At 37.6% G+C, this 23,673-nt stretch overlaps 1 protein-coding gene and 1 non-coding gene across 3 annotated transcripts in view; one reads left to right on the forward strand and one right to left on the reverse strand.

Moving 5' to 3' along the window:
* The window catches only part of PGAP1 (post-GPI attachment to proteins inositol deacylase 1), a 91,354-nt gene that overhangs the window by 54,366 nt on the left and 13,315 nt on the right, over positions 1-23,673 (forward strand). For both annotated transcript variants that reach the window (XM_021667782.2, XM_064373215.1), the window contains 3 exons: positions 124-217; positions 21,930-22,020; positions 22,769-22,966. In XM_021667782.2, coding sequence (XP_021523457.1) covers positions 124-217; positions 21,930-22,020; positions 22,769-22,966 — 383 coding nt within the window. The remainder of the gene's footprint in view (positions 1-123; positions 218-21,929; positions 22,021-22,768; positions 22,967-23,673) is intronic.
* On the reverse strand, positions 21,701-21,839 carry LOC135273786 (U4 spliceosomal RNA). Its single transcript, XR_010341589.1, has one exon. It is a non-coding gene; the product is annotated as a U4 spliceosomal RNA (small nuclear RNA).

Consider the following 23,673-nt stretch of genomic DNA (forward strand, 5'->3'; position numbering starts at 1 on the left):
GGAAATATCTTTGTGGCCAGGTCAGGAAAGGCATAAAAACAACTTTTAAATTTTATGTGAAAGTACATTTATTTCATTAACATGACTATTCAGGAGTTGCCCATTGACTTACTTGTCTTTTAGGTAGTTAGATTTCATGGTGGAGCTCTTCCTGCTTATGTTGTATCTAGTATCCTTCTTGCTTATGGAGGACAATTATATTCTCTTTTCTCAACAGGTAAGAATGCTTCTAATTTTTAAATTACTTTTGTTTTGAATATTAAAGTAGAACAACTATTAGTTCTACATGTATGTTTTTATATATAATTCTATTATATTGTATCAGGAGACATATTTAAGAGAGTTCTTTGAACTCCCTTTTTATTATTTTATGATTATGCCACATAATGGTAGTTACTATTCTGTTCTTGAAAGCTCTTGAAAATAGCATGTAATTTTATGATGAGTCTTCTCTGCATCTTTGTTACTTTTCGCTATCAACCACCAATCCCAAAATAGTTTGAGGAAGCTAGTCCAGAGACCTTCAATTTGTGGTCTGAAGACCTGCAAATTATTAACATTCTGTTAGCTTGTCAGTTTTGTATCAGTGTCATTTTTCAATGGAAAAAATAACTTTGAGTCTAACCAGATTAAGTCATTTTTTAAAATTCACATAGGAATCAAGAAGTATAATTATCTTCATATAATAATTTTGTTAGTATTTATGACTTAAAAAGGGATAAAACATTTAACCATAATACCAAAAAATTAACAGTAATACCCTAATATTATCAAATGCATTTTTTTTTTTAGGCAGAGTTTTGCTCTTGTCGTCCAGGCTGGAGTGCAGTGGTGCGATCTTGGCTCACTACAACCTCTGCCTCCCAGGTTCAAGCAATTCTCCTGCCTCAGCCTTCCAAGCAGCTGGGATTACAGGTGCCTGCCACCATGCCCAGCTAATTTTTGTATTTTTAGTAGTGACGGGGTTTCATGATGTTGGCTAGGCTGGTCTCAAACTCCTGACCTCACGATCTGACTACTTCAGCTTCCCAAGTGCTGGGATTATAGGTGTGAGCCACCATGCTTTGGCTTCAAGTGACTTTTTAAGAAGTATTTTATTTTTAATTTATTTGGTTGATACATAATTGTACCTATTTATGGGGCACGTGTGATATTTTGATACATTTATATAATGTATAAAGGTCAAATCAGGGTAAATTAGGATATCCATCAACTCAAATGCTTATCATTTCTTTGTGTTGGGAACATTCCAAATCTAGCTATTTTAAAATACACAATAGATTATTAATGATAGTCATCCTGGCTGAGTGCAATGGCTCGTTCCTGTAATCCCAACACTTTGGGAGGCTGAGGCAGGTGGATCACCTGAGGTCAGAAGTTTCAGACCACCCTGTCCAATATGGTGAAACCCTGTCGCTACTAAAAATACAAAAAAATTAGGCAGGTGTGGTGGCGGGTGCAGGTAATCCCAGCTACTTGGAAGGCTGAGGCAGGAGAATTGCTTGAACCTGGGAGGTGGAGGTTGCAGTGAGCCGAGATTGCACCACTGGGGCAACAAGAGTGAAACTCCGTCTCAAAAGAAAAAAAAAAAAGTATTAACTATAGTCATCCTACTGTGCTATCAATTCTAGACTTTATTTCTTCTAACTGTACTTTTAAACCTATTAACCATTCTTTCTTCGTCCCTCCACCCCTCTTTACCCTTTCCATCCTCTGGTAACCATCTATTCTCTAGCTCCATGAGATCAACTTTTTAAATTCCCACATATAATGAGAGCAAATAATATTTGTCTTTCTATGCCTGGCTTATCACTTAACATAATATCTGTCAGTTACATCCACGTTGCTGCAGATGACAGAATTTCATTCTTTTTATGTCTAAATAATATTCCATAGTGTATAATATATTACCACTTTTCTCTATCCATTCATTTGTTGATAGACTTTAGGTTGATTCTATATTTTGGCCATCGTGACTAGTGCTACAGTAAACATGGGAATGCAAATATCTCTTCAATATACTGATTTCCTTTCTTCTGGATAATATATACAGCAGTAAGATTGCTGGGTCATATGGCAGATCTATTTGTAGTTCTCTGAAGGACCTCCAGACTCCTTTTTTTTTTTTTTTGAGACAGAGTCTCACTGTGTCACCAGGCGCCAGGCTGGAGTACAGTGACGTGACCTTGGCTCACTGCAACCTCTGCCTCCCGGGTTCAAGCAATTCTTCTGCCTCAGCCTCCCCAGTACCTGGGACTACAGGCGCATGCCACCACGCCCAGCTAATTTTTTTGTATTTTTAGTAGAGATGGGGTTTCACCATGTTGGCCAGGATGATCTCCATCTCTTGACCTCATGTTCCGCCCACCTTGGCCTCCCAAAGTGCTGGGATTACAGGCGTGAGCCACCTCGACTGGCCCAGACTGTTTTTCATAGTGGCTGTACTAGTTGGCATTTGTAGCAGTAGCATGCTAGGTGTTCCCCTTTTTCCGTATCCTCACCGGCACTTGTTATTTTTTGTCCTTTTTTATAACAAGCCATTTTAACTACGGTGAGATAATATCTCATTGTGGTTTTGATGTACATTTTTCTGGTGATTAGTGATACTGCTGAACATTTTTAAAAATTTATCTATTGGTCATTGGCATGTCTTCTTTAGAGAAATGTGTGTTCAGATCTTTTGGCCGCTTTTAAAATTAGGGTATTTGCTTGTTTTGCTGTTGAGTTGAGTTCCTTATAAATATATTCTGGTTATTAATCCCTTAACAGATGGATAGTTTGCAATTTTTTTCCTAGTCTTTGGCTTATCTCTTCACTTTGTTGATTGTTGCCTTTGCTGTGCAGTAGCTTTTTAGCTTGATATAATGCCATTTTGCTTTTATTGCATGTACTTTTGAGGTCTTACCCAAGAAATATTTGCCAGACCAATGTCCTAAAGCATTTCTTCATTATCTTCTTGTAGTAGTTTCGTTTCAGGTTTTAAATTTGTCTTTATTTTGATTTAATTTTTACCATATGGTGAAAGATAGGGATCTAGTTTCTTACTTCTGCCTATAAATTTCCAGTTTTCCCAGCACCATTTATTGAAAAGACTGTCCTTTACCCAATGTATGTTTTGATGTCTTTATTGAAAATTAGTTGACTGTAAATGAGTGGATTAATTTCTGGGTTCTCTATTCTGTTCCATTGATTCATGTATCTGTTTTATGCCAATACTAAACTGTTTTGGTTGCTATAGCTTTGTAGTGTATTTTGAAGTCAGGTAATGTGATCCCTCCAGCTTCTTTCTTTTTGCTCGGGATTGCTTTGGCTATTGGGGTCTTTGTGGTACCATATGATTTTAGGATTGTTTTTTCTATATCAGTGAAGACTGTCATTTGTATTTTGATAGGGATTTCATTGAATCTAGACATTGTTTGAGGTAGTGTAGACAGTTTAACGATGCTAAATCTTTCAATCCATGAACATAGATGGAATTGCTTTCTATTTTTTTTGTGTCTTCTTCAGTTTCTTTCATTGATGTTTTATAGTTTTCACTGTAGAGATCTTTTACTTTGGTTAAATTTATTCACAGATATAATTTAATTGTAAATGGGATCACTCCATTGATTTCCTTTTTTTTGAGACAGTCTCGCTCTGTTCCCCAGGCTGGAGTGCAATGACACAATCTTGGCTCACTGTGAACTCTGGCTTCCAGGTTCAAGTGATTCTCCTGTGTCAGCCTCCTGAGTAGCTGGGATTACAGGCATGCGCCACTACACCCAGCTAATTTTTTTGTATTTCTAGTAGAGATGGGGTTTCACCACGTTGGCCAGGCTGATCTTGAACTCCTGACCTCAAATGATCTGCCTGCCACAGCCTCCCAAAGTGCTGGGATTACAGGCATGAACCACCATGCCTGGCCTCATTATTTGTTATTGGTCTGTTGAGGTTTTCAACTTTTTTCTTGATTCAACCTTGGTAGGCTGGATGTGTCCAAGAGTTTATCCATCTCATCTAGATTTTCAAATTGTTGAGTTAAAGTTGTTTATAATATTCTCTAATGATCATTTGTGTTTCTTTGATATCAATTGTAATATCTCCTTCTTTGTCTCTGATTTTATTTATTTGGGTATTCTCTCTTTTTTTCCTTAGTCTAGCTAAAAGTTTGTAGATGTTGGTTAACTTTTCAAAAAAGCAACGTTTCATTTTGTTGATCATTTTGTTTTTTTTGAAGCTTGTTCATAGCTGACATATTTTTTCAGTCTTAATTTCATTTATTTCTGCTCTGATCTTTATTTTATTCCTTCTACTAATTTTGGGTTTCATTTGTTCTTGCTTTTCTAGGTCCTTGAGATGCATCATTAGGTTTTTATTTGAAGTCTTTTTACTTTTTTGATTTAGGCATATATTGCTATGAACTCTCCTCTTAGAACTTTCTTTGCTATATTCCATAGCTTTTGGTATATTATGTTTCCAATTTTATTTGTCTCAGGGAATATTTTAATTTTTAAAAAATTTCTTCATTAGCCCATTCATTGTTTAGGAGTCAATATTTTAAAAAAATGTTTAAAGGGTTTTCAAAGAAGATCCACACAGTACAGTTAGGTTTTTGTCAACTTAAATAACAAACAGAGAGAGGCTCTCTAAAGGAAAATGATGTTTATTTGGAATAGGGCATTGCAATGGGAATATGTGTGCTACAGTAAACTTATGTATATTCAGGGAGGTAAAGGAAGACAAAGGATATTAAAGGAAAAATAAAAAAGATTACAATTGTTTTGAAATGCTTATTCTTGGCTACCAGGATCAATAACAAGGGCGGTGCCAGTTTGAGGTTGAGCAGGCAGTTGCTGGGCAGATGTCCTCAGAGAAAAGTTTTTTGTATGTGTAAGGTTGAGAGGGTGTTTGTTCAAGCTTGCAGTTTTTGCAGTTTTTTGTGTTAGTTTTATTATCAAGAATACAAGTGTGAGAACTCTCTCTTCATAGCTTTCCGCAGCTCTGTTTGTCAAGGGTTTGTTTTCGTTTTTGTTTTTAACACAAATGACTCCATGTTGATTCTGGCCAGTTTCATATTTTCCTCTTTTGATTAAGATCCTCCTCTGAAAGCATCACTGATCAATCACCCCATTGTTAGATTTTGATATCCCTTGTTGCTGGAATAGACCTGTACCAGGTTGCTGGTCTAATCCCACATTGTAATGATTGGTGACTTGGAGTCAGTGTCATAAGCTTTATAGCCACATTTGGAGCACCTAGGGAGGTTTGAAGGGAGTGGCTCTGAGGCTAAGCCTACCTGGAGTTCATTATTAAGTTCAGTTTTACTTGTCCCATAGTCTTTTGCCATCATTTCAAAGTGCAGTGCCAGCATTATTCTGTTAGGATTTGTATTTCTACAAAAATTTTAACAAGTTAATAGGGGAATGCTAGTGATTTTCGTACATTGATTTTATATCCTGAAACTTTGCTGAAGTCAGTTATCAGCTGAAGGAGCTTTTGAGCTGAGACTATGGGGTTTTCTAGATATAGAATCATGTCATCTGCAAACAGAGATAGTTTGACTTCCTCTCTTTCTATTTGGATGCCCTTTATTTCTGTCTCTTGCCCGATTGCTCTGGCTAGGACTTCAGAAAAGCAGTCCCATTCACAGCTGCCACAAAAAGAATAAAATACCTAGGAATATAGCTAACCAAGAGGTGAAAGATCTCCACAATGAGAATTACAAAACACAGCTCAAATAAATCAGAGAAGACACAAACAAAAACAGAAAGAACGTTTAAAAAGGGAAATACAAAGTAAAATGATCAGTTTGCATAGTAGTTTTGAACCATGAACCTAGGCTTAAACACAACCAGTTGAATATATCAAATAACCATTATCCTTCAAGTAAAAAAAGGTCATTAAGAAGGGTAAGGGTCTCATGATATGAAGTCTTGTTCTGATATCTTGGGAAAAGCTATCTGAAGAGTGAAAGTGTCAACTTCTCATCCTGGTTTGTAGTTTGAATGACTCTGATTATGACATCAGGTGGCTTGGTGAACTTTTTGTATGCCCCATACATCAAACATGATGCTTATTTCTTAAAATGCATCAAGTTTCAGCTTATAGGGCTTTCAGAACAGAGCAGTTCTCATTTTTAGTAATACCATGGAAGAAAGTTGGATTGGAAGAATCTGGAAGAATTCAAGATCTAGTCTAGTGTATCAAGTCTAGTCTATCAAGAACGTGAAAACAATGAACAGAGCTACATTCTAAAAACAGGTGTATTATAGCTTTTCTTTAGAAACATAATTCTTTTCTCTCTACATTGATCACATAGCAATCTCAGATTTAAAAACCTCTTGAGGGCTGGGCATAGTGGCTCATGCCTGTAATCCCAGCACTTTGGGGAGGCTGAGATGGGTTGATCACCTGAGGTCAGGAGTTCAAGACCAGCCTAGCCAACATGGCAAAACCCCATCTCTACTAAAAATACAAAAAATTAGCCAGGCATGGCTAAAACTTGATAAAATTAGCCAGGCATGGTGGTGTATGCCTGTAATCTCAGCCACTCAGAAGGCTGAGGCACGAGAATTGCTTCAACCCAGGAGGTGGAGGTTGCAGTGAACCGAGATCATGCCACTGCACTCCAGCCTGGGCAACAGAGCACGGCTCCATCTTAAAAAACAAACAAACCAGAAACAATAAAAACCTCTTGAAGTTTTTAAGGTCTTAAGGTTCCTAGGTTTGCCATCAGTTGGCATTTTTTATTTACTCACTGTCAGGTTGGGATTAAAGTCAGGTATTCTGTGCATCTTCTCAAATATAACATTTTTTATTAAGCCTTGGTAATATAACTAACATTCAATACAATATTTCCAGTTATATCGTGTTATAAAGAGAGGCCATATTTTTATTGGACTTATGCAAAAAAAATCATACAGCCATAAGAATACTCAAGATAGTTTCCAAATTTTGTAGGAACCAAGTAGAGAGAAAAAGTATGATTCCATCTTTGTTCACAAAAGTATATTTTACCGAATTGATAGCTTAAGAGAGAAATTTTCCTTAAATCTGGAAAGTAAAACATTTAAGTAAAGAACCAACATTTCAAGTAGAAGCCATAAAAACACTATCAGTTGGTCAATCGCATGTAATTCATTTTTCTTCTACTTCATTTTGATTAGTAGTTTCCTGAGCCCATAAGTTTTTTTTATCAGAGTTTTGGATATTTTTATTTAGTTAATTGATCTTAAAGTTTTCAGAAATCTGTGTTTAAGAGTACTTGTGGCTGGGTGCAGTGACTCATGCCTATAATCCCAGCACTGTGGGAGGCCAAGGCAGGCGAATTACGAGGTTAGGAGTTCGAGACCAGACTAGCCAACATGGTGAAACCCCGTCTCTACTAAAAATACAAAAATTAGTCAGGCATGGTTGTGTGTGCCTGTAATCCCAGCTACTCAGGAGGCTGAGGCAGGAGAATTGCTTGAATCCAGAAGGCAGAGGTTGCAGTGAGCCAAGATTGCGCCACTGCACTCCAACCTGGGTGACAGAGCGAGATACCATCTGAAAAAGAAATAGTACTTGTTGGACAGATGTTGTGGCTCACTCTGTAATCCCAATGCTTTGGGAGGCCGAGATAGAAGGATCACTTGAGGCCTGGAGTTTGAGACCAGCCTGGGCAAGATAGGAAGACCCCATTTCTACAAAAAAAAAAAAAAAAAAAAATGTTAAAAAAAAAATTAGCTGGGTATGGTGGTGCATGCCTGCAGTCCTAGCTATTTAGCAGGCTGAGATGGGAGGATCACTTGAGCCCAGGTGTTCAAGGTTGCAATGAGCTGCAATTGTAACACTGCACTCCAGCCTGGGCAACAGAGCGAGACCCTGTCTTTAAAGGAAAAAAAAAGAGGGGGAGGAGAAAGAATTCTTGTTAAAGTTATTTCATGAAAAGCTTGATTGCAATACAGCTGACTGCAAATGCTTTTTGAGAGAAATTTAAGACAGTAACTGTGGATGACAGAAACTTATAATAGTCATGGCTAAAATCTGATGAAAGCCCCCAGTTGATAAGGAAATTTTAGTTATTTCTGTTACATGCAGCATTTTAAGATATCAACTAGAATCATGACTGGCAGCATCATATCAGGACCATCAGATTTTTATCAGTTTTACATAATTTTTGGAATGCTGACATCAATAACATATCCATAGAAATATAACTTTAAAGAAGATTTAACATAGCCAGAATTATGACTGATAACATATTCAATTTCTGTGAATTTATGTAATTTTGTAGCATATCAATAACATGAATATAACTGAAAGAGGATCTAGTGTCACTTATCATTTGACAATGTTTCCATATAATTTACCAAATAAACATAATTGTTTAATATCTCTAGAAGGTGAGAGATATATTCTTGCAGGCTCTTTAGTGGCCCAACTAGAAAATTGGAAAGTTAATTCTAGGTCAAAATGACTTAGACTGGAATTTTCAGCCACATGTGTGGTGGCTTATGCCTGTTCTCCCAGCACTTTAGGGGGCCTAGGAGGGTGAATCACTTGAGCCCAGCAATTCAAGACTATTCTGGGCAACATGGTGAAACCCTGTCTGTACAAAAAATAAAAAATAATTAGCCAGTTGTGGTGGCATACACCTGTAGTCCCAGCCACTTGGGAGTCTGAGAAGGGAGGATCACTTAAGCTTGGAAGGTTGAACCTGCAGTGAGCCATGATTGTGCCATTGCACTCCTCCACCAAAAAAAAAAAAAGAAAAGAAATTTTCATCTTTGGGAAGCTTGCCAAAGATATCAAAAGGTTCAAAACACTTGATCAAAAGAGGATCACAGGTCACTGTGAAATAATAGTAATTAGTTTTTTTGTTTATTATTATACTTTAAGCTCTGGGGTATATGTGCAGAACGTGCAGGTTTGTTACATAGGTATACATGTGCCATGGTGGTTTTGCTGCATCCATCACCCTGTTATCTACATTAGGTATTTCTCCTAATTCTATCTCTTCCCTAGCCCCCCACCCCACGACAGGCCCCAGTATGTGATGTGTCCATGTGTTCTCATTGTTCAAGACTTCAAAAGCAATACAGAAAATTATATGGATGTAAAAATCTTAACCTTTTAAACCTCAGTTTTCCTAAGTAATAAAAAAACAATAAAAATAACACAGGAAATTATCCCTTAAAATGTCAGTACTATGTAATTTCCTGTGTTATCTTTATTAGGTTTTTTATTACCAAAAGGTAAAGAAAAGTCTGTTGCAATGTGACTGCGTCTTCTGCATCTTATTATGGAAAACTCATTTAGATAACCTAGAACTTGAATAAACCTGATGAACAGGGTACTTGAATTTAATCAGATACAGGAAGACTGTGTCTAAGGTTATAAGTGTAAACCCATATTACAGAGGAATATAAACAAGAAAACTAGTATTGGGAGCAGAGGAATACGTGGCTCTTAGATAAAGTAAAAACATTTGACATGGTTTCCTGATTACACAGAACAATTCAGACATATCATGAAAAGCCAAGAATGTAGAATCAAGTTATCCAAGAGGAAAACATTGTTTATCTAGGCTTTCTAGATGAATATTTTCAGCTTTAAATAGAGTTGAAACTGGAGAAAAAAGTTACAGGAGCTGACAAAAAAGGCTGAAAGAGAGGTTATCATCTGAGGCCTTCTCAAAGAGAGGAAGAGCAGATCTCAGGAGGAAATGTGGCAGAAACAGAAACTCTGTACAATGTAGAGGATGTCTATTAATGAAACAGATTTCAGATTTAAAAATCAAAACCTTTTCTAAGTGTAAATATATATTCAAGAAAGCTTTGGTGCTTTTACATAGGTGACCAAATTTTTAGTTTTGCATTAGTATATCTTTAATATTGAAGTTTGATCTTTAGAAAGACACAAATCTCTTTTATAGCTAATTTGATCACATGCAAAATTTTATTTCATGAAGTCACTCTTTATAAACTTTCTTCACGACTTAGACCTTTGATAACATTCTTCACATCTCTCTCTTAATTACTGGTTTCTTTCTATCTTGTTTCTATTTTTTTTCTAGATCTGTATTTTGAAACAACATTTAACATCCAAATTAGACAAAATTATTTGTTCTCAATAAAGAACACATTTTTATGCCTTTCTTATAATTTTTCTCATCAATAATACATTTTTTGATATATTTTGTATAAATTAATTAGAATTGTTCTTATAATTTATATTTTTAATTAGAGATTTAACTCTTAGTAACCTTAAATTTAACAGGTAATTTGAACTGTCACTTATTTTACTATTTAATAGATGAGAACCAGCTGTTTTATTAAAGATTTACTTAAGTCACTGAACCAAAAGACACCTGGGTTAATTAGTATATAATTTATATAAGTACTCATTTATTGAAGCCAATCTGAATAGAATTTCTTAAGGGATTTTTGGCCAACTCTGCCAATACATTTACATATGTGTAAATATACCTGAACATACATAGTCATACTCAAAGGCCTTATAGCTTTCATTTTGGAATTTTAATTATAAAGTAGTAATACAAACTCACTGGTTTATAAACCAAATTTATTTCTGACAAAATTGGGACCTATTCATTTGGCTAAACTTTATTTAACTCCTATATATAATAAAGACTGTGGACCAAAATTTGGGGTAAAGTAGTCTCCATAGTAGTTTGATTTTTTCAAAACCTCTTTCACTGTTTTTTTCCTTTCTTTCTTTTTTTCAGTTTTAGATGAATTTAAGGGTTACGTTTTCAATGTTTAGCTAGGACTGGCAGCAGTTGTTTAAGGAAAACAAAATATCCAAGTGACCTTCAATTTATCTTTTGTTTGTTGGTCTGGTTTCCTTGACTAGTCAGTGTGGGTAGAGAGACATTTTAGCAGGGTTTTCTTCTAGCTTTTTTTTTTTTTTTTTTTTTTTTTGGCTCCTGCATGGCAAAAAAAGCAAAATTTTTATGCCAAACAGAGAAACCTTATATTATTGCTCTGAGCTCAATATTTTGACCTGTTTAACGACAGAGCCTAACCTGTATAAATATTTATCTAGTTCTTTTTTTTTCTCCAAGATTATTTTTCAATTTAACATTCTATCATACTAAGCAACTGTTGGTCAGGCAAACTCAAGTTCGCCTTTCCAAAAGGTGTCTAGGTTACTAGTTACCATGGAACTGCTATTAACTGTTAAATTAATAACTTTAATTTTTAAAGTTATTACCTTAAAGCCCTTTAAGACTTCTAAAAAATCTTGACCAGAATGCCATAAGCAGTGAGTTTTATCTCAACACCGTAGAAAAGTCAGCAGATTTAAAGTAGGCAGAAAAAATTTTTTAAAAAAAGAGCTAGAGAACATGGAATTCTTTGCATATTAACTCTGTAGTTACACAGTGTTTTAATTTGAATAATGGCCATTTGTGCTCTGAATTTTCCTTGATGTAATTTGCTCAGCAGTTTAAAAATGTGTGTGAGAACAGGCCTTAGCCTGTTGGATTCCAATAAAACTGGCATCCCTTAATTAATGTTTGAGAATACCATTCCATTTTTTTCTTAATATATTAAGAGCAAAGAAAATCCTATAAACCTGTTGGAGAATGTCAAGAGGTTGGACCAGCGATTTAGATGATAGTGACCACAATAGTCACTAGTCATATGTCTAATGAGCTGTTCTGCACCCAACATTTAGAATTTTATTTTGCTGTTAGAAGATTTTCATAAACACACAAGGGAAAAGCGCCAGATCATGTACAGACACAGGACCAAATCAAAAGAAACTGAGATAAAAATGTTCACATAAATTTTTACCCAGGATGCAGATCAAGTAAAATATTAAATTAGGCACACAGAAAACCAAAAGTAAATTCCCCAGAAAAGACATGTCTAACAGACAATGTAAATTCCATAGAAAGTAGGGTCCTCAAACCACAAAGACATTTGTCTTTACACCAGGAAAGACTTGCCAGAAAAGACAAAAGGTCTTCTGTCATCCAAGGAGAGATGTTAGGTCCTTTATTTACCAGACACAGAATAAAGTCAAGAGGTTCTACCTTGATTTTAGAGAGTCTTGGCCTGACAAAAGGTGTGCCATAGAAGCAGAGAGCTCCAGGGGCTCGAGTAAGTACTGCACACCAGTTCTCAGTATCATCAACTGTCTGAAAGTAATCCTATTCCATGTCCTACCTCTGGATACTGTTAATGTCAACCTAAATAACAAACAGAGAGAGACTCTCTAAACGAAAATAATGTTTATTTGGGAATAGGTTATTGCAACAGGAATCTACAAGTCATAGTAAATTGTTTGCAAATTCAGGAAAGTAAAGGAAGACAATGGGTGTTAAAGAAAAAATGAGGAGGATTACATAATTGTTTTGAAATAATTATCCTTGGCTACAAGGATCCCTTACAAGGGTGGTGCCAGCCTGAGGTTAGACAAGTAGTTGCTGGGCAGATGTCCTCAGAGAAGTTTTGTTTTGTTTTTTGGTAAGGTTGCAGTGGCTTTTCTGCAGAGTTGTGGTTTTTGCAGTCTTCTGTGATAGTTTTGTTATTAGGTATACAAGCATGAGAACCCTCCCTTCATTCCTGGCTGTATTTGTCAGGATTTTTTTTTTAAACACTGTGACGCCATTTTGATTCTGACAGCTTTCACAGTTTTAACATTGTTTCTTAATCTCTTCTCCATCTCTTTTTCTCCCCTTATAATTTTTAATCTAATAAAACTTTTTTAAAATATACTTTTTCATTTTTTACAAAGTGGATTTTGCTAGTTTGGATTTTGCTGATTCCATTCCCCATGGTGGAGTTGAACATGTTTTTCTATTTTATATAAATTAATAATTAGAGCTATAGGTGTGATCAGATTCAGATTATTTCCCACCCATCCCCACCCCATTCTTGTTTTGCTGTTGCTGCTGCAAGAATAGTTCATAATATGTATACTTCTAATAAGAGACACTTACTCCCTAATTTCCTTCCATGTCATCCTAGTTTGTTTCCTTTTCTTTTTTCCCTTCCTTTCTCTCTCGTCTCTTCTTTTCCTCTTCCTCTTTCCCTCCCTCCCTTCCATTTTTTCTTTCTTCCGTTCGTCTGTCATTCCTTCCTCCTTCCCTCCTTCCTCCCCTCCTTACAACAGCCAATGCTTCATTTTTACCTTTTCATCCTACATGTGGCTAAGGAAGACAGATGATTTCTTAAACTGATGGTCCTTCTTTCCCAAATTAGCAAGGATTTGGGAGAGCAGGGATCCTCTAAGTTTTAAGACATCCCCCAAAAAATTCCTCACTTGTGTTCTCCGTTTTATACCCTGGCACTTGAAGTTTCCTTCCTGTAGTCTGAAGACTTCTTAAAGTGTACAGCCTCATCTCATTCTCCATTCTATTCCTAGTGCCTATGATAATGCCAAACACACAGTAGGCATATTGAGCTGTATCAACTGCGTCAGATAGGTCCTGGCATACTGAATGGAATAACTGAAATTTTAATGGACTATTTCAAAGGCATGTGCAGGGTTAGGAGAAACCAACAAGAAATGACAAGGTGCTAAACCAACAACAGAGCCGTCTGGTACTCAGAGGTACCAGGACAAGAGAGGGAACAAACCTAGAGGGCTATAGGGGTGAACAGCATTCCTGGAGCTATAGCCTTAGGTTCAGGAACACTCTAGCAACTGTCAACTTGTGGCTAAGCAGGATAAAGATGAGAAAATACATGCACACTAACCTTATTTTCTCCTACTCTCCTATCTGCCAATACCTCTAATTCACTGAACTTAACTAGAGGCCAGTCCATAAAAGTCAGCCTTCTAGAATTCAGGAAAAAGTGAGGGATAAAGAATGGATCTGGAAAAGCAGATATAGAAACTGTAGTACAATGGGCAAAGTCTTCCCTGGAGTGTAGCAGTTATTACAGTTTCCCAGGAGGCTAAACTTTGTTTTGTTGGGCTTGAACAGTGATTAAGGGAGGCAGGAGATGGGAGGAAAGAGCTGGGCCCAAATACGTTAAAGCAGTCCATAAATCCCTTCCACTCAAATCTTTCTGCAGCTACTCAGTGCCCTTCAGTGACTTTTATATGACTTCAAGTCTGCCTTTAGTGTTAATTTTAATCTGATTTAACCTATATTCCAGGAAGAGGTAAGCAATATTCAGTTGATCTGCCCCAGACCCAGCCTTTTAATTAAAAGATTATTCTGACATCAACCAGACTTGAGTTTAAATGTCTATCTTGTTTTGAAAGTCTGAAAAAAATAATTTTTTCTTGGTTTCAACTGACTTGATAATTGATTCTCAAACATACAGAATGTATATCTAGGGGATATTTGATGTCGGTTAATCTAGAGGCTTTAAGTATGGGATTATGTCTCCAACCAATTAAAGATATAGTTTTGAACCAAAGATGCTTATGAAAAATCACTTGTGGATTATACCCACTAGAATGACTATAATTTAAAAAGACACAAATAATAACAAGTTTTAATGAGGATATGGAAAACCTGGAACCCTCATACACTGCTGGTGGGAATGTAAAATAGTATCACTACTTTGGGGAGGGATAGCATGGGGAGAAATGCCAGATATGGGTGAGGGGGAGGGAGGCAGCAAATCACACTGCCATGAATGCACCTATGCAACAACTTTGCATGTTTTCCACATGTACCCCAAAACCTAAAATGCAATAAAAAAAAAAAAATAGTATCACTACTATGAAAAATAGTCTGACAGTTCCTCAAATGGTTAAATATGGAGTTACTGTGTAACTCAGCATCTGCATTTTTTTTTTCTTTTTTTTTTTATTGCATTTTAGGTTTTGGGGTACATGTGAATAACATGCAAGGTTGTTGCACAGGTGCACACCTGGCAGTATGATTTGCTGCCTCCCTCCCCTTCACCTATATCTGGCATTTCTCCCCATGCTATCCCTCCCCAACTCCCCACCCCCCCACTATCCCCCCTCCCCCCAACAGACCCCCGTGTATAGTGCTCCCCTCCCTGTGTCCATGTGTTCTCCTTGTTCAACACCCGCCTATGAGTGAGAACATGTGGTGTTTGATTTTGTGTTCTTGTGTCAGTTTGCTGAGAATGATGTTTTCCAGGTTCATCCATGTCCCTACGAAGGATGTGAACTCCTCCTTTTTAATGGCTGCATAGTATTCCATGGTGTATATGTGCCACATTTTTCCTGTCCAGTCTATCATTGATGGGCATTTGGGCTGGTTCCAGGTCTTTGCTATTGTAAACTGTGCTGCAATGAACATTCGTGTGCATGTGTCCTTATAGTAGAACGATTTATAATCCTTTGGATATATGCCCAGTAATGGGATTGCTGGGTCAAATGGAATTTCTATTTCTAGGTCCTTGAGGAATCGCCACACTGTTTTCCACAGTGGTTGAACTAATTTACACTCCCACCAACAGTGTAAAAGTGTTCCTATTTCTCCACATCCTCTCCAGCATCTGTTGTCTCCAGATTTTTTAATGATCGCCATTCTAACTGGCGTGAGATGGTATCTCAATGTAGTTTTGATTTGCATTTCTCTAATGACCATCTAACTGGCGTGAGATGGTATCTCAATGTAGTTTTGATTTGCATTTCTCTAATGACTCATCTAATGATGAGCATTTTTTCATATGTTTGTTGGCCTCATGTATGTCTTCTTTTGTAAAGTATCTGTTCATATCCTTCGCCTATTTTTGAATGGGCTTGTTTGTTTTTTTCTTGTAAATCTTTTTTAGTTCATTGTAAATTCTGGATATCAGCCCTTTGTCAGACGGGTAGGCTGCAAAAATTTTTTCCCATTCTGTTGGTTGCCGATTCACTCTATTGACTGTTTCTTTTGCCGTGCAAAAACTGTGGAGTTTGATTAGGTCCCATTTGTCTATTTTGGCTTTTGTTGCCAATGCTTTTGGTGTTTTGGTCATAAAGTCCTTGCCTACGCCTATGTCCTGAATGGTTTTGCCTAGGTTTCCTTCTAGTGTTTTTATGGTGTTACGTCTTATGTTTAAGTCTTTAATCCATCTGGAGTCAATTTTAGTGTAAGGTGTCAGGAAGGGGTCCAGTTTCTGCTTTCTGCATATGGCTAGCCAGTTTTCCCAACACCACTTATTGAACATGGAATCCTTTCCCCATTGCTTGTTTTTTTCAGGTTTGTCAAAGATCAGGTGGTTGTAGATATGTTGTGTCGCCTCCGACGTCTCTGTTCTGTTCCATTGGTCTATATCTCTGTTTTGGTACCAGTACCATGCTGTTTTGATTACTGTAGCCTTGTAGTAGAGTTTGAAGTCCGGTAGTGTGATGCCTCCTGCTTTGTTCTTTTTGCTTAGAATTGACTTGGCTATGCGGGCTCTCTTTTGGTTCCATATGAAGTTTAAGGTGATTTTTTCCAGTTCTGTGAGGAAGGTCATTGGTAGCTTGATGGGGATAGCGTTGAATCTGTAAATTACTTTGGGCAGTATGGCCATTTTCACGATATTAATTCTTCCTAACCATGAACATGGAATGTTTCTCCATCTGTTTGTGTCCTCTCTTATTTCGTTGAGCAGTGATTTGTAGTTCTCCTTGAAGAGGTCCTTTATGTTCCTTGTTAGTTGTATTCCTAGGTATTTTATTCTCTTTGTAGCAATTGTGAATGGCAGTTCGTTCTTGATTTGGCTCTCTTTAAGTCTGTTATTGGTGTATAGGAATGCTTGTGATTTTTGCACATTGATTTTGTATCCTGAGACTTTGCTGAAGTTGCTTATCAGTTTCAGGAGATTTTGGGCTGAGGTGATAGGGTCTTCTAGATATACAATCATGTCGTCTGCAAATAGAGACAATTTGACTTCCTCCTTTCCTAATTGAATACCCTTTATTTCTTTTTCTTGCCTGATTGCTCTGGCTAGAACTTCCAGTACTATATTGAATAGGAGTGGTGAGAGAGGGCATCCTTGTCTAGTGCCGGATTTCAAAGGGAATGCTTCCAGTTTTTGCCCATTCAGTATGATATTGGCTGTTGGTTTGTCATAAATAGCTTTTATTATTTTGAGATACGTTCCGTCGATACCTAGTTTATTGAGGGTTTTTAGCATAAAGGGCTGTTGAATTTTGTCGAAGGCCTTCTCTGCATCAATTGAGATAATCATGTGGTTTTTGTCTTTGGTTCTGTTTATGTGGTGAATTACATTTATAGACTTGCGTATATTGAACCAGCCTTGCATCCCCGGGATGAATCCTACTTGATCATGGTGGATAAGCTTTTTGATGTGCTGTTGTAATCGGCTTGCCAGTATTTTATTGAAGATTTTTGCATCTATGTTCATCATGGATATTGGCCTGTAGTTTTCTTTTCTTGTTGAGTCTCTGCCGGGTTTTGGTATTAGGATGATGTTGGTCTCATAAAATGATTTGGGAAGGATTCCCTCTTTTTGGATTATTTGGAATAGTTTCAGTAGGAATGGTACCAGTTCCTCTTTGTATGTCTGGTAGAATTCGGCTGTGAGACCATCTGGGCCTGGGCTTTTTTTGGGTGGTAGGCTCTTAATTGCTGCCTCAACTTCAGACCTTGTTATTGGTCTATTCAGGGTTTCGACTTCTTCCTGGTTTAGGCATGGGAGGAGACTCCTGTCCAGGAATTTATCCATTTCTTCCAGGTTTTCTAATTTATGTGCATAGAGTTGTTTGTAATAATCTCTGATGATGGTTTGAATTTCTGTGGCATCTGTGGTGATATCCCCTTTATCATTTTTTATTGCATCTATTTGGTTATTCTCTCTTTTCTTTTTTATTAGTCTGGCTAGTGGTCTGTCTATTTTGTTGATCTTTTCAAAAAACCAGCTCCTGGATTTATTGATTTTTTGTAGGGTTTTTCGTGTCTCTATCTCCTTCATTTCTGCTTTGATCTTAGTTATTTCTTGTCTTCTGCTAGGTTTTGAGTTTTTTTGATCTTGCTCCTCTAGCTCTTTCAATTTTGATGATAGGGTGTCAATTTTAGTTCTCTCCTTTCTTCTCATGTGGGCACTTATTGCTATATATTTTCCTCTAGAGACTGCTTTAAATGTGTCCCAGAGATTCTGGTATGTGGTGTCTTCATTCTCATTGGTTTCGAAGAACATCTTTATTTCTGCCTTCATTTCAGTGTTTATCCAGTCAACATTCAGGAGAAAGTTGTTCAATTTCCATGAGTATGTGCGGTTCTGGGTGGGCTTCTGAATTCTGAGTTCTAACTTGATTGCACTGTGGTCTGAGAGACTGTTTGTTATGGTTTCTGTTCTTTTGCATTTGCTGAGGAGTGATTTACTTCCAATTATGTGGTCAATTTTAGAGTAGGTGTGATGTGGTGCTGAGAAGAATGTATATTCTCTGGATTTGGGCTGGAGAGTTCTGTAAATATCTATTAGGTTTGCTTGTTCCAGGTCTGAGTTCAAGTCCTGGATATCCTTATTAATTTTCTGTCTCGTTGATCTGTCTAATATTGACAACGGTGTGTTGAAGTCTCCCAGTATTAATGTGTGGGAATCTATGTCTCTTTGTAAGTCTTTAAGAACTTGCCTTATGTATCTGGGTGCTCCTGTATTAGGTGCGTATATATTTAGGATCGTTAGCTCTTCTTGTTGTATTGATCCTTTTACCATTATGTAATGTCCTTCTTTGTCTCTTTTGATCTTTGTTGCTTTAAAGTCTATTTTATCAGAGATGAGAATTGCAACTCCTGCTTTTTTTTGCTCTCCATTTGCTTGGTAAATCTTCCTCCATCCCTTTATTTTGAGCCTTTGTGTATCCTTGCATGTGAGGTGAGTTTCCTGGATACAGCACACTGATGGGTTTTGGCTTTTTATCCAATTTGCCAGTCTGTGTCTTTTGATTGGGGCATTTAGTCCATTTACATTTAGGGTTAATATTGTTATGTGTGAGTTTGGTCCTGTCATTTTGATGCTAGCTGGCTGTTTTTCCCATTGGTTGATGCAGATTCTTCATTGTGTTGCTGCTCTTTACCATTTCGTGCGTTTTTGGAGTGGCTGGTGCTGGTTGTTTTTTTCTATGTGTAGTGTCTCCTTCAGGAGCTCTTGTAAAGCTGGTCTGGTGGTGATGAAATCTGTGAGTACTTGCTTGTTCACAAAGGATTTTATTTTTCCTTCACTTATGAAGCTTAGTTTGGCTGGATATGAAATTCTGGGTTGAAAGTTCTTTTCTTTAAGGATGTTGAATATCGGCCCCCACTCTCTTCTGGCCTGTAGGGTTTCTGCTGAGAGATCTGCTGTGAGTCTGATGGGTTTCCCTTTGTGGGTAACCCGACCTTTCTCTCTGGCTGCCCTTAGTATTTTCTCCTTCATTTCAACCCTGGTGAATCTGATGATTATGTGCCTTGGGGTTGCTCTTCTAGAGGAATATCTTTGTGGTGTTCTCTGTATTTCTTGGACTTGAATCTTGGCCTGCCTTGCTAGGTTGGGGAAGTTTCCTGGATAATATCCTGAAGAGTATTTTCCAGCTTGGATGCATTCTCTTCGTCACATTCAGGTACACCTATCAAACGTAGATTAGGTCTTTTCACGTAGTCCCATATTTCTTGTTGACTCTGTTCATTCCTTTTTACCTTGTTTTCTCTAATCTTCCCTTCTCGTTTTATTTCATTGAGTTGATCTTCAACTTCTGATATCCTTTCTTCCGCTTGGTCAATTCTGCTGTTGAAACTTGTACATGCTTCGCGAAGTTCTCGTGTTGTGTTTTTCAGCTCCATCAATTCATTCATATTCCTCTCTAAGTTGTCCATTCTCGTTAGCATTTCGTCAAGTCTTTTTTCAAGGTTCTTAGTTTCTTTGCATTGGGTTAGAACATGTTCTTTTAGCTCACAGAAGTTTCTTATTATCCATTTTCTGAAAGCTGATTCTGTCATTTCATCACACTCATTCTCCGTCCAGTCTTGTTCCCGTGCTGGTGAGGAGTTATGCTGCCTTGTAGGGGGAGAGGTGTTCTGGTTTTGGGTGTTTTCATCCTTTTTGCGCTGGTTTCTTCCCATCTTTGTGGATTTATCCGCCTATTGACTTTGTAGTTGCTGTCTTTCTGATTTTGGTAATTTTAAGTCTGCAGCAGCTGAACTCATAAACCCCCTTTTCTTCTCCCCAGGTGTTCTGGCCCAGGGGTTTAGCACTTTATGTTTTTCAGCTGTGTTGCTACCGTTTTCCCTGCCCACAAGGTGGCAGTCTAGTCACACTCAGCCTGCAGAGGCTTCGCTGAGCTGCTGTGGGCTCCGCCCAGCTTCCGTGTGAGCTTCCCAGCAGTCCTGTGGGTGTAGTTAGAACTGCTTCCGCTATGCTGGCCCGCCCCTGTAGTGACGGAGTCTCTGTAGTGGCGGGTTGTCTTGGTTACGGAAAATTGCCCCGGGAACTGCAGGGTGTTTCCCGATGGAGGACGCCCCTCCCCCACAGAGCTGAACCGTCCCGGGTTCAGCCGTGTTTCTAGAGGGGCCCTCTTTGTCCTGTAATCTCTTGGCTTGCCTCCTTGCCACAGTTCCCCTTGCTGGCCCAGAGGGGACACAGTCTCGTTCACTTTGTTCAAGGAGCCGCTGCTCCCCGCCCCCCGTGCAGGCCGAGCGGCTGCTCCGGTCCAACCAGCGGCGCTGGGAATGCGGGGAGCTTCTCCGCGCAATTAAAATCCGCTGCCCTGTGTGCCGCTGCGTCAGCCGAAGCAGCAGCTCTGAGATTCGTGGCACTCCCTTGCCCGGGGTTCTCCTGGTTTGGCTCCCTGCTTCAGCTCCCCTTTCTGGCTCAGAGGGAACTCTGTCTCTCTCGCTCTGTGCAAGAAGCCACTGCACCCCGCTCTAGGGCGTAGGCTGAGCGGCCACTCCGCTCAAACCAGCTGCGCTGGAGACCCGTGGGGCTTTTCCTCCTGTGAATCTCCTGGTCTGTGGGCAGTAAAAGTCCGTCTGGAAATGCGGCGTCCACTCACCCTCTGTGCCTTCTCTCGGAGCTGCAATCCCGACTTCCTCTTAAGTGGCCATCTTGGATCGATCCTCAGCATCTGCATTTTTAGGAATATAATCAAGAAAAATAAAAGCATATATTCATACAAAAATTTATATACAAATGTTCATAGGAGTATTATTCATAACAGCCAAAAAGCAGAAACAACCCAAGTGTTTGTCAGTTGATGAATGGAAAAATAAAATGTAGTATAGTCATACAATGGAATAAAAGGAATTTGAATAAAAAGCAATTAAATGAAATACTGGTATGTTACAACATGGATGAGTCTTGAAAAAATGCTAAGTGGGAGAGCCTATCACAAAGGACCACATATTATGATTCCATGTATATGAAGTGTTCAGAATAGGCCTATCTGTAGAGAGGGAAAATAGATTAGTGGTTGCCAAGGGGTGAGAATTTGTGGGGTGATAGTTAAAGGAAAACTTTCTTTTGTGGGTTATGAAAATGTTCGAAGACTGTGGTGATGGATGTACAACTCTGAATATACTAAAAACCACTGAATTGTGTATACTTTAATTCGAAGAATTATATGAGAATTGTGTTCAATAGAGCTATTTTATTTTAATCACTTGTGGAGCTTTGTGAAAATACAGCTAGTGAAACCCAGCTTTGACTTCCTGAATTTGTTTTTATAAGTGATTGAATGTGTACTCTAATTTAAGAACTATTGAATTACAGCTATTTTTAACCTTTCAAGAAGAGTCTCTGTGATAGTAATGAAGACCCTTGCTTTCTCTGGCATAAAATATGTTGCTTTTTTAATTTCTTTAATTCAGTCTCCGTAGAGACTTAAACATTGCCAGTGCTGACTATATTTCAAGTCGTCATGGTGGGGTATTGGGAAAAGTTTTCAATTAGCAATAATCGTGCCTCAGATAAACCTCATTGGCTACGATATTGCCACTGTGCACAGCTAATATGTTGCTCTTCTAGAGAAGGTGGGATATAGTATATCTCATACTTAATTACTGTGAATTGCATATAATTTTTTTTTTAAATCACCAGGTTGTTGCCTAGAATATGCTACCATGTTGGATAAAGAAGCCAAACCATACAAAGTTGATCCTTTTGTAATTATCATTAAGTTTCTGTTGGGGTAAGTTTTATTATCTATAATAATGATTTTAATTGTGTTTTACATGTAATATTATATTTGGTTCCATAATGCAATATAAATTTTCATACAGATTTGGTAGTTGTTTCATTAAATGGGATTTTTTTTCTCTTAGGCAAAGGTCTAATAAGTATATCAATGTTTACTTCAATAGTATAATCATTTCAAAAGTAACTATTCACTTTATATATATATCAGTCCATACTTAGACTGCCTTTAATGTTTGCAAATAGGTCCATGATCTGTGAGTCCATGATCTGTGAGTATCCTACATTCAAACATAAATCATTACAGGGTATTGATGAAACAGTACGTCTCTGATCATTTTTAAAAGTATATTTTAGATCTCTCTACCCTAATTAGCATTCCATTCTTAATTTAGTCACATTTTATGTTTTTTGGTTAAGCATCAATATGTAGATCTCTTTTTTCCCTCATTACAACTAACTTGGCTTTCTAAAAAAGAAAAAAAGAACATATTACTTTTTATAAGAATTAATAGAGAGTAGTAAAGCTATATTGAAACTCAGATCTTCAATGATCAGTAGGCTCACTTGGAAAATAAATAACTTGTTCCAGACAAAGAATTAAAAATTTGTTTTTCAGTATAATTATAAATTAAGTATCATGGAACTTTAGAGACTCTCTTGAATGGTCAGACACCTCAAATATTAAGTCCTTAAATTTCAGTTGTTGGGTTTTTTGCTTTTATGTTTTCTTTTCTCCACAGGTATAAATGGTTTAAAGAATTATGGGATGTATTATTGTTACCAGAATTAGATGCCATCGTTTTAACTAGTCAGAGTATGTGTTTCCCCCTGGTATCCTTGATTCTCTTTCTTTTTGGAACGTGTACTGCCTACTGGAGTGGCCTGCTCTCTTCTGTATCTGTGAGACTTCTTTCTTCATTGTGGCTAGCTTTGAAAAGGTAAAGAATGAATGATTAACAGCTTTCTTATTGCTTTAATTAAGCAAAATATATTTATTCTGATAAGAAACCTGAAATTAATTATTTTGACTAAACTATTTTCTAAGGAAAAATATATCACTAGCAAAAGTATGGGTTAGTGTTCAAAGTTAGGTCTGTGAAAGCTAATCATTTATTACAAGTTAAATGCTACCTTTGATTTTAACCTTAGTGTTCAAGAGTTAATAAAAAAATGTTTGGCAAGTTACGCAGATTGTTTTAAACGTCATGGTTGTGAATCTTTCCCAGGAGGGATTGTTTCTCCCATGGTGTTGCTTTTATATGCTGACTTCTATAATGAAACAAGGGGGCAAGAGACTGTAATCCAGATGTTAGGCTCAGATTAGATGAGATGTATAAAAGCTCCAAAAACATTGCCTAGAGTTTTATTATGGGCCCAATGACACAGTTTGAATCTGAAGTTACTGGTAGGCTTTCCTGGTAGATCATCAATTTAGTGCCTACTGCCAGTCCTCCTTACCAGACATGTCATGTGATTTCCTGTCCCAGAGGGGATTATGGTGTGGTGCTTCTTCCTTCACCCTTCTGAGATGCTTCAGATAGCAGTTCTGATAGTAACACCATCAAGGGTCTGAGTAGTCTCTAGGCTTCAAGAAATAGAACATAGCTTCTCCTCCTGTCAAGACTGGAGATGTATGCCACAGGGT

The sequence above is a fragment of the Aotus nancymaae genome, unplaced genomic scaffold, assembly GCF_030222135.1.
Source record: "Aotus nancymaae isolate 86718 unplaced genomic scaffold, 86718_ANA_hifiasm-v0.15.2.pri h1tg000008l, whole genome shotgun sequence".
NCBI lineage: Eukaryota > Metazoa > Chordata > Mammalia > Primates > Aotidae > Aotus > Aotus nancymaae.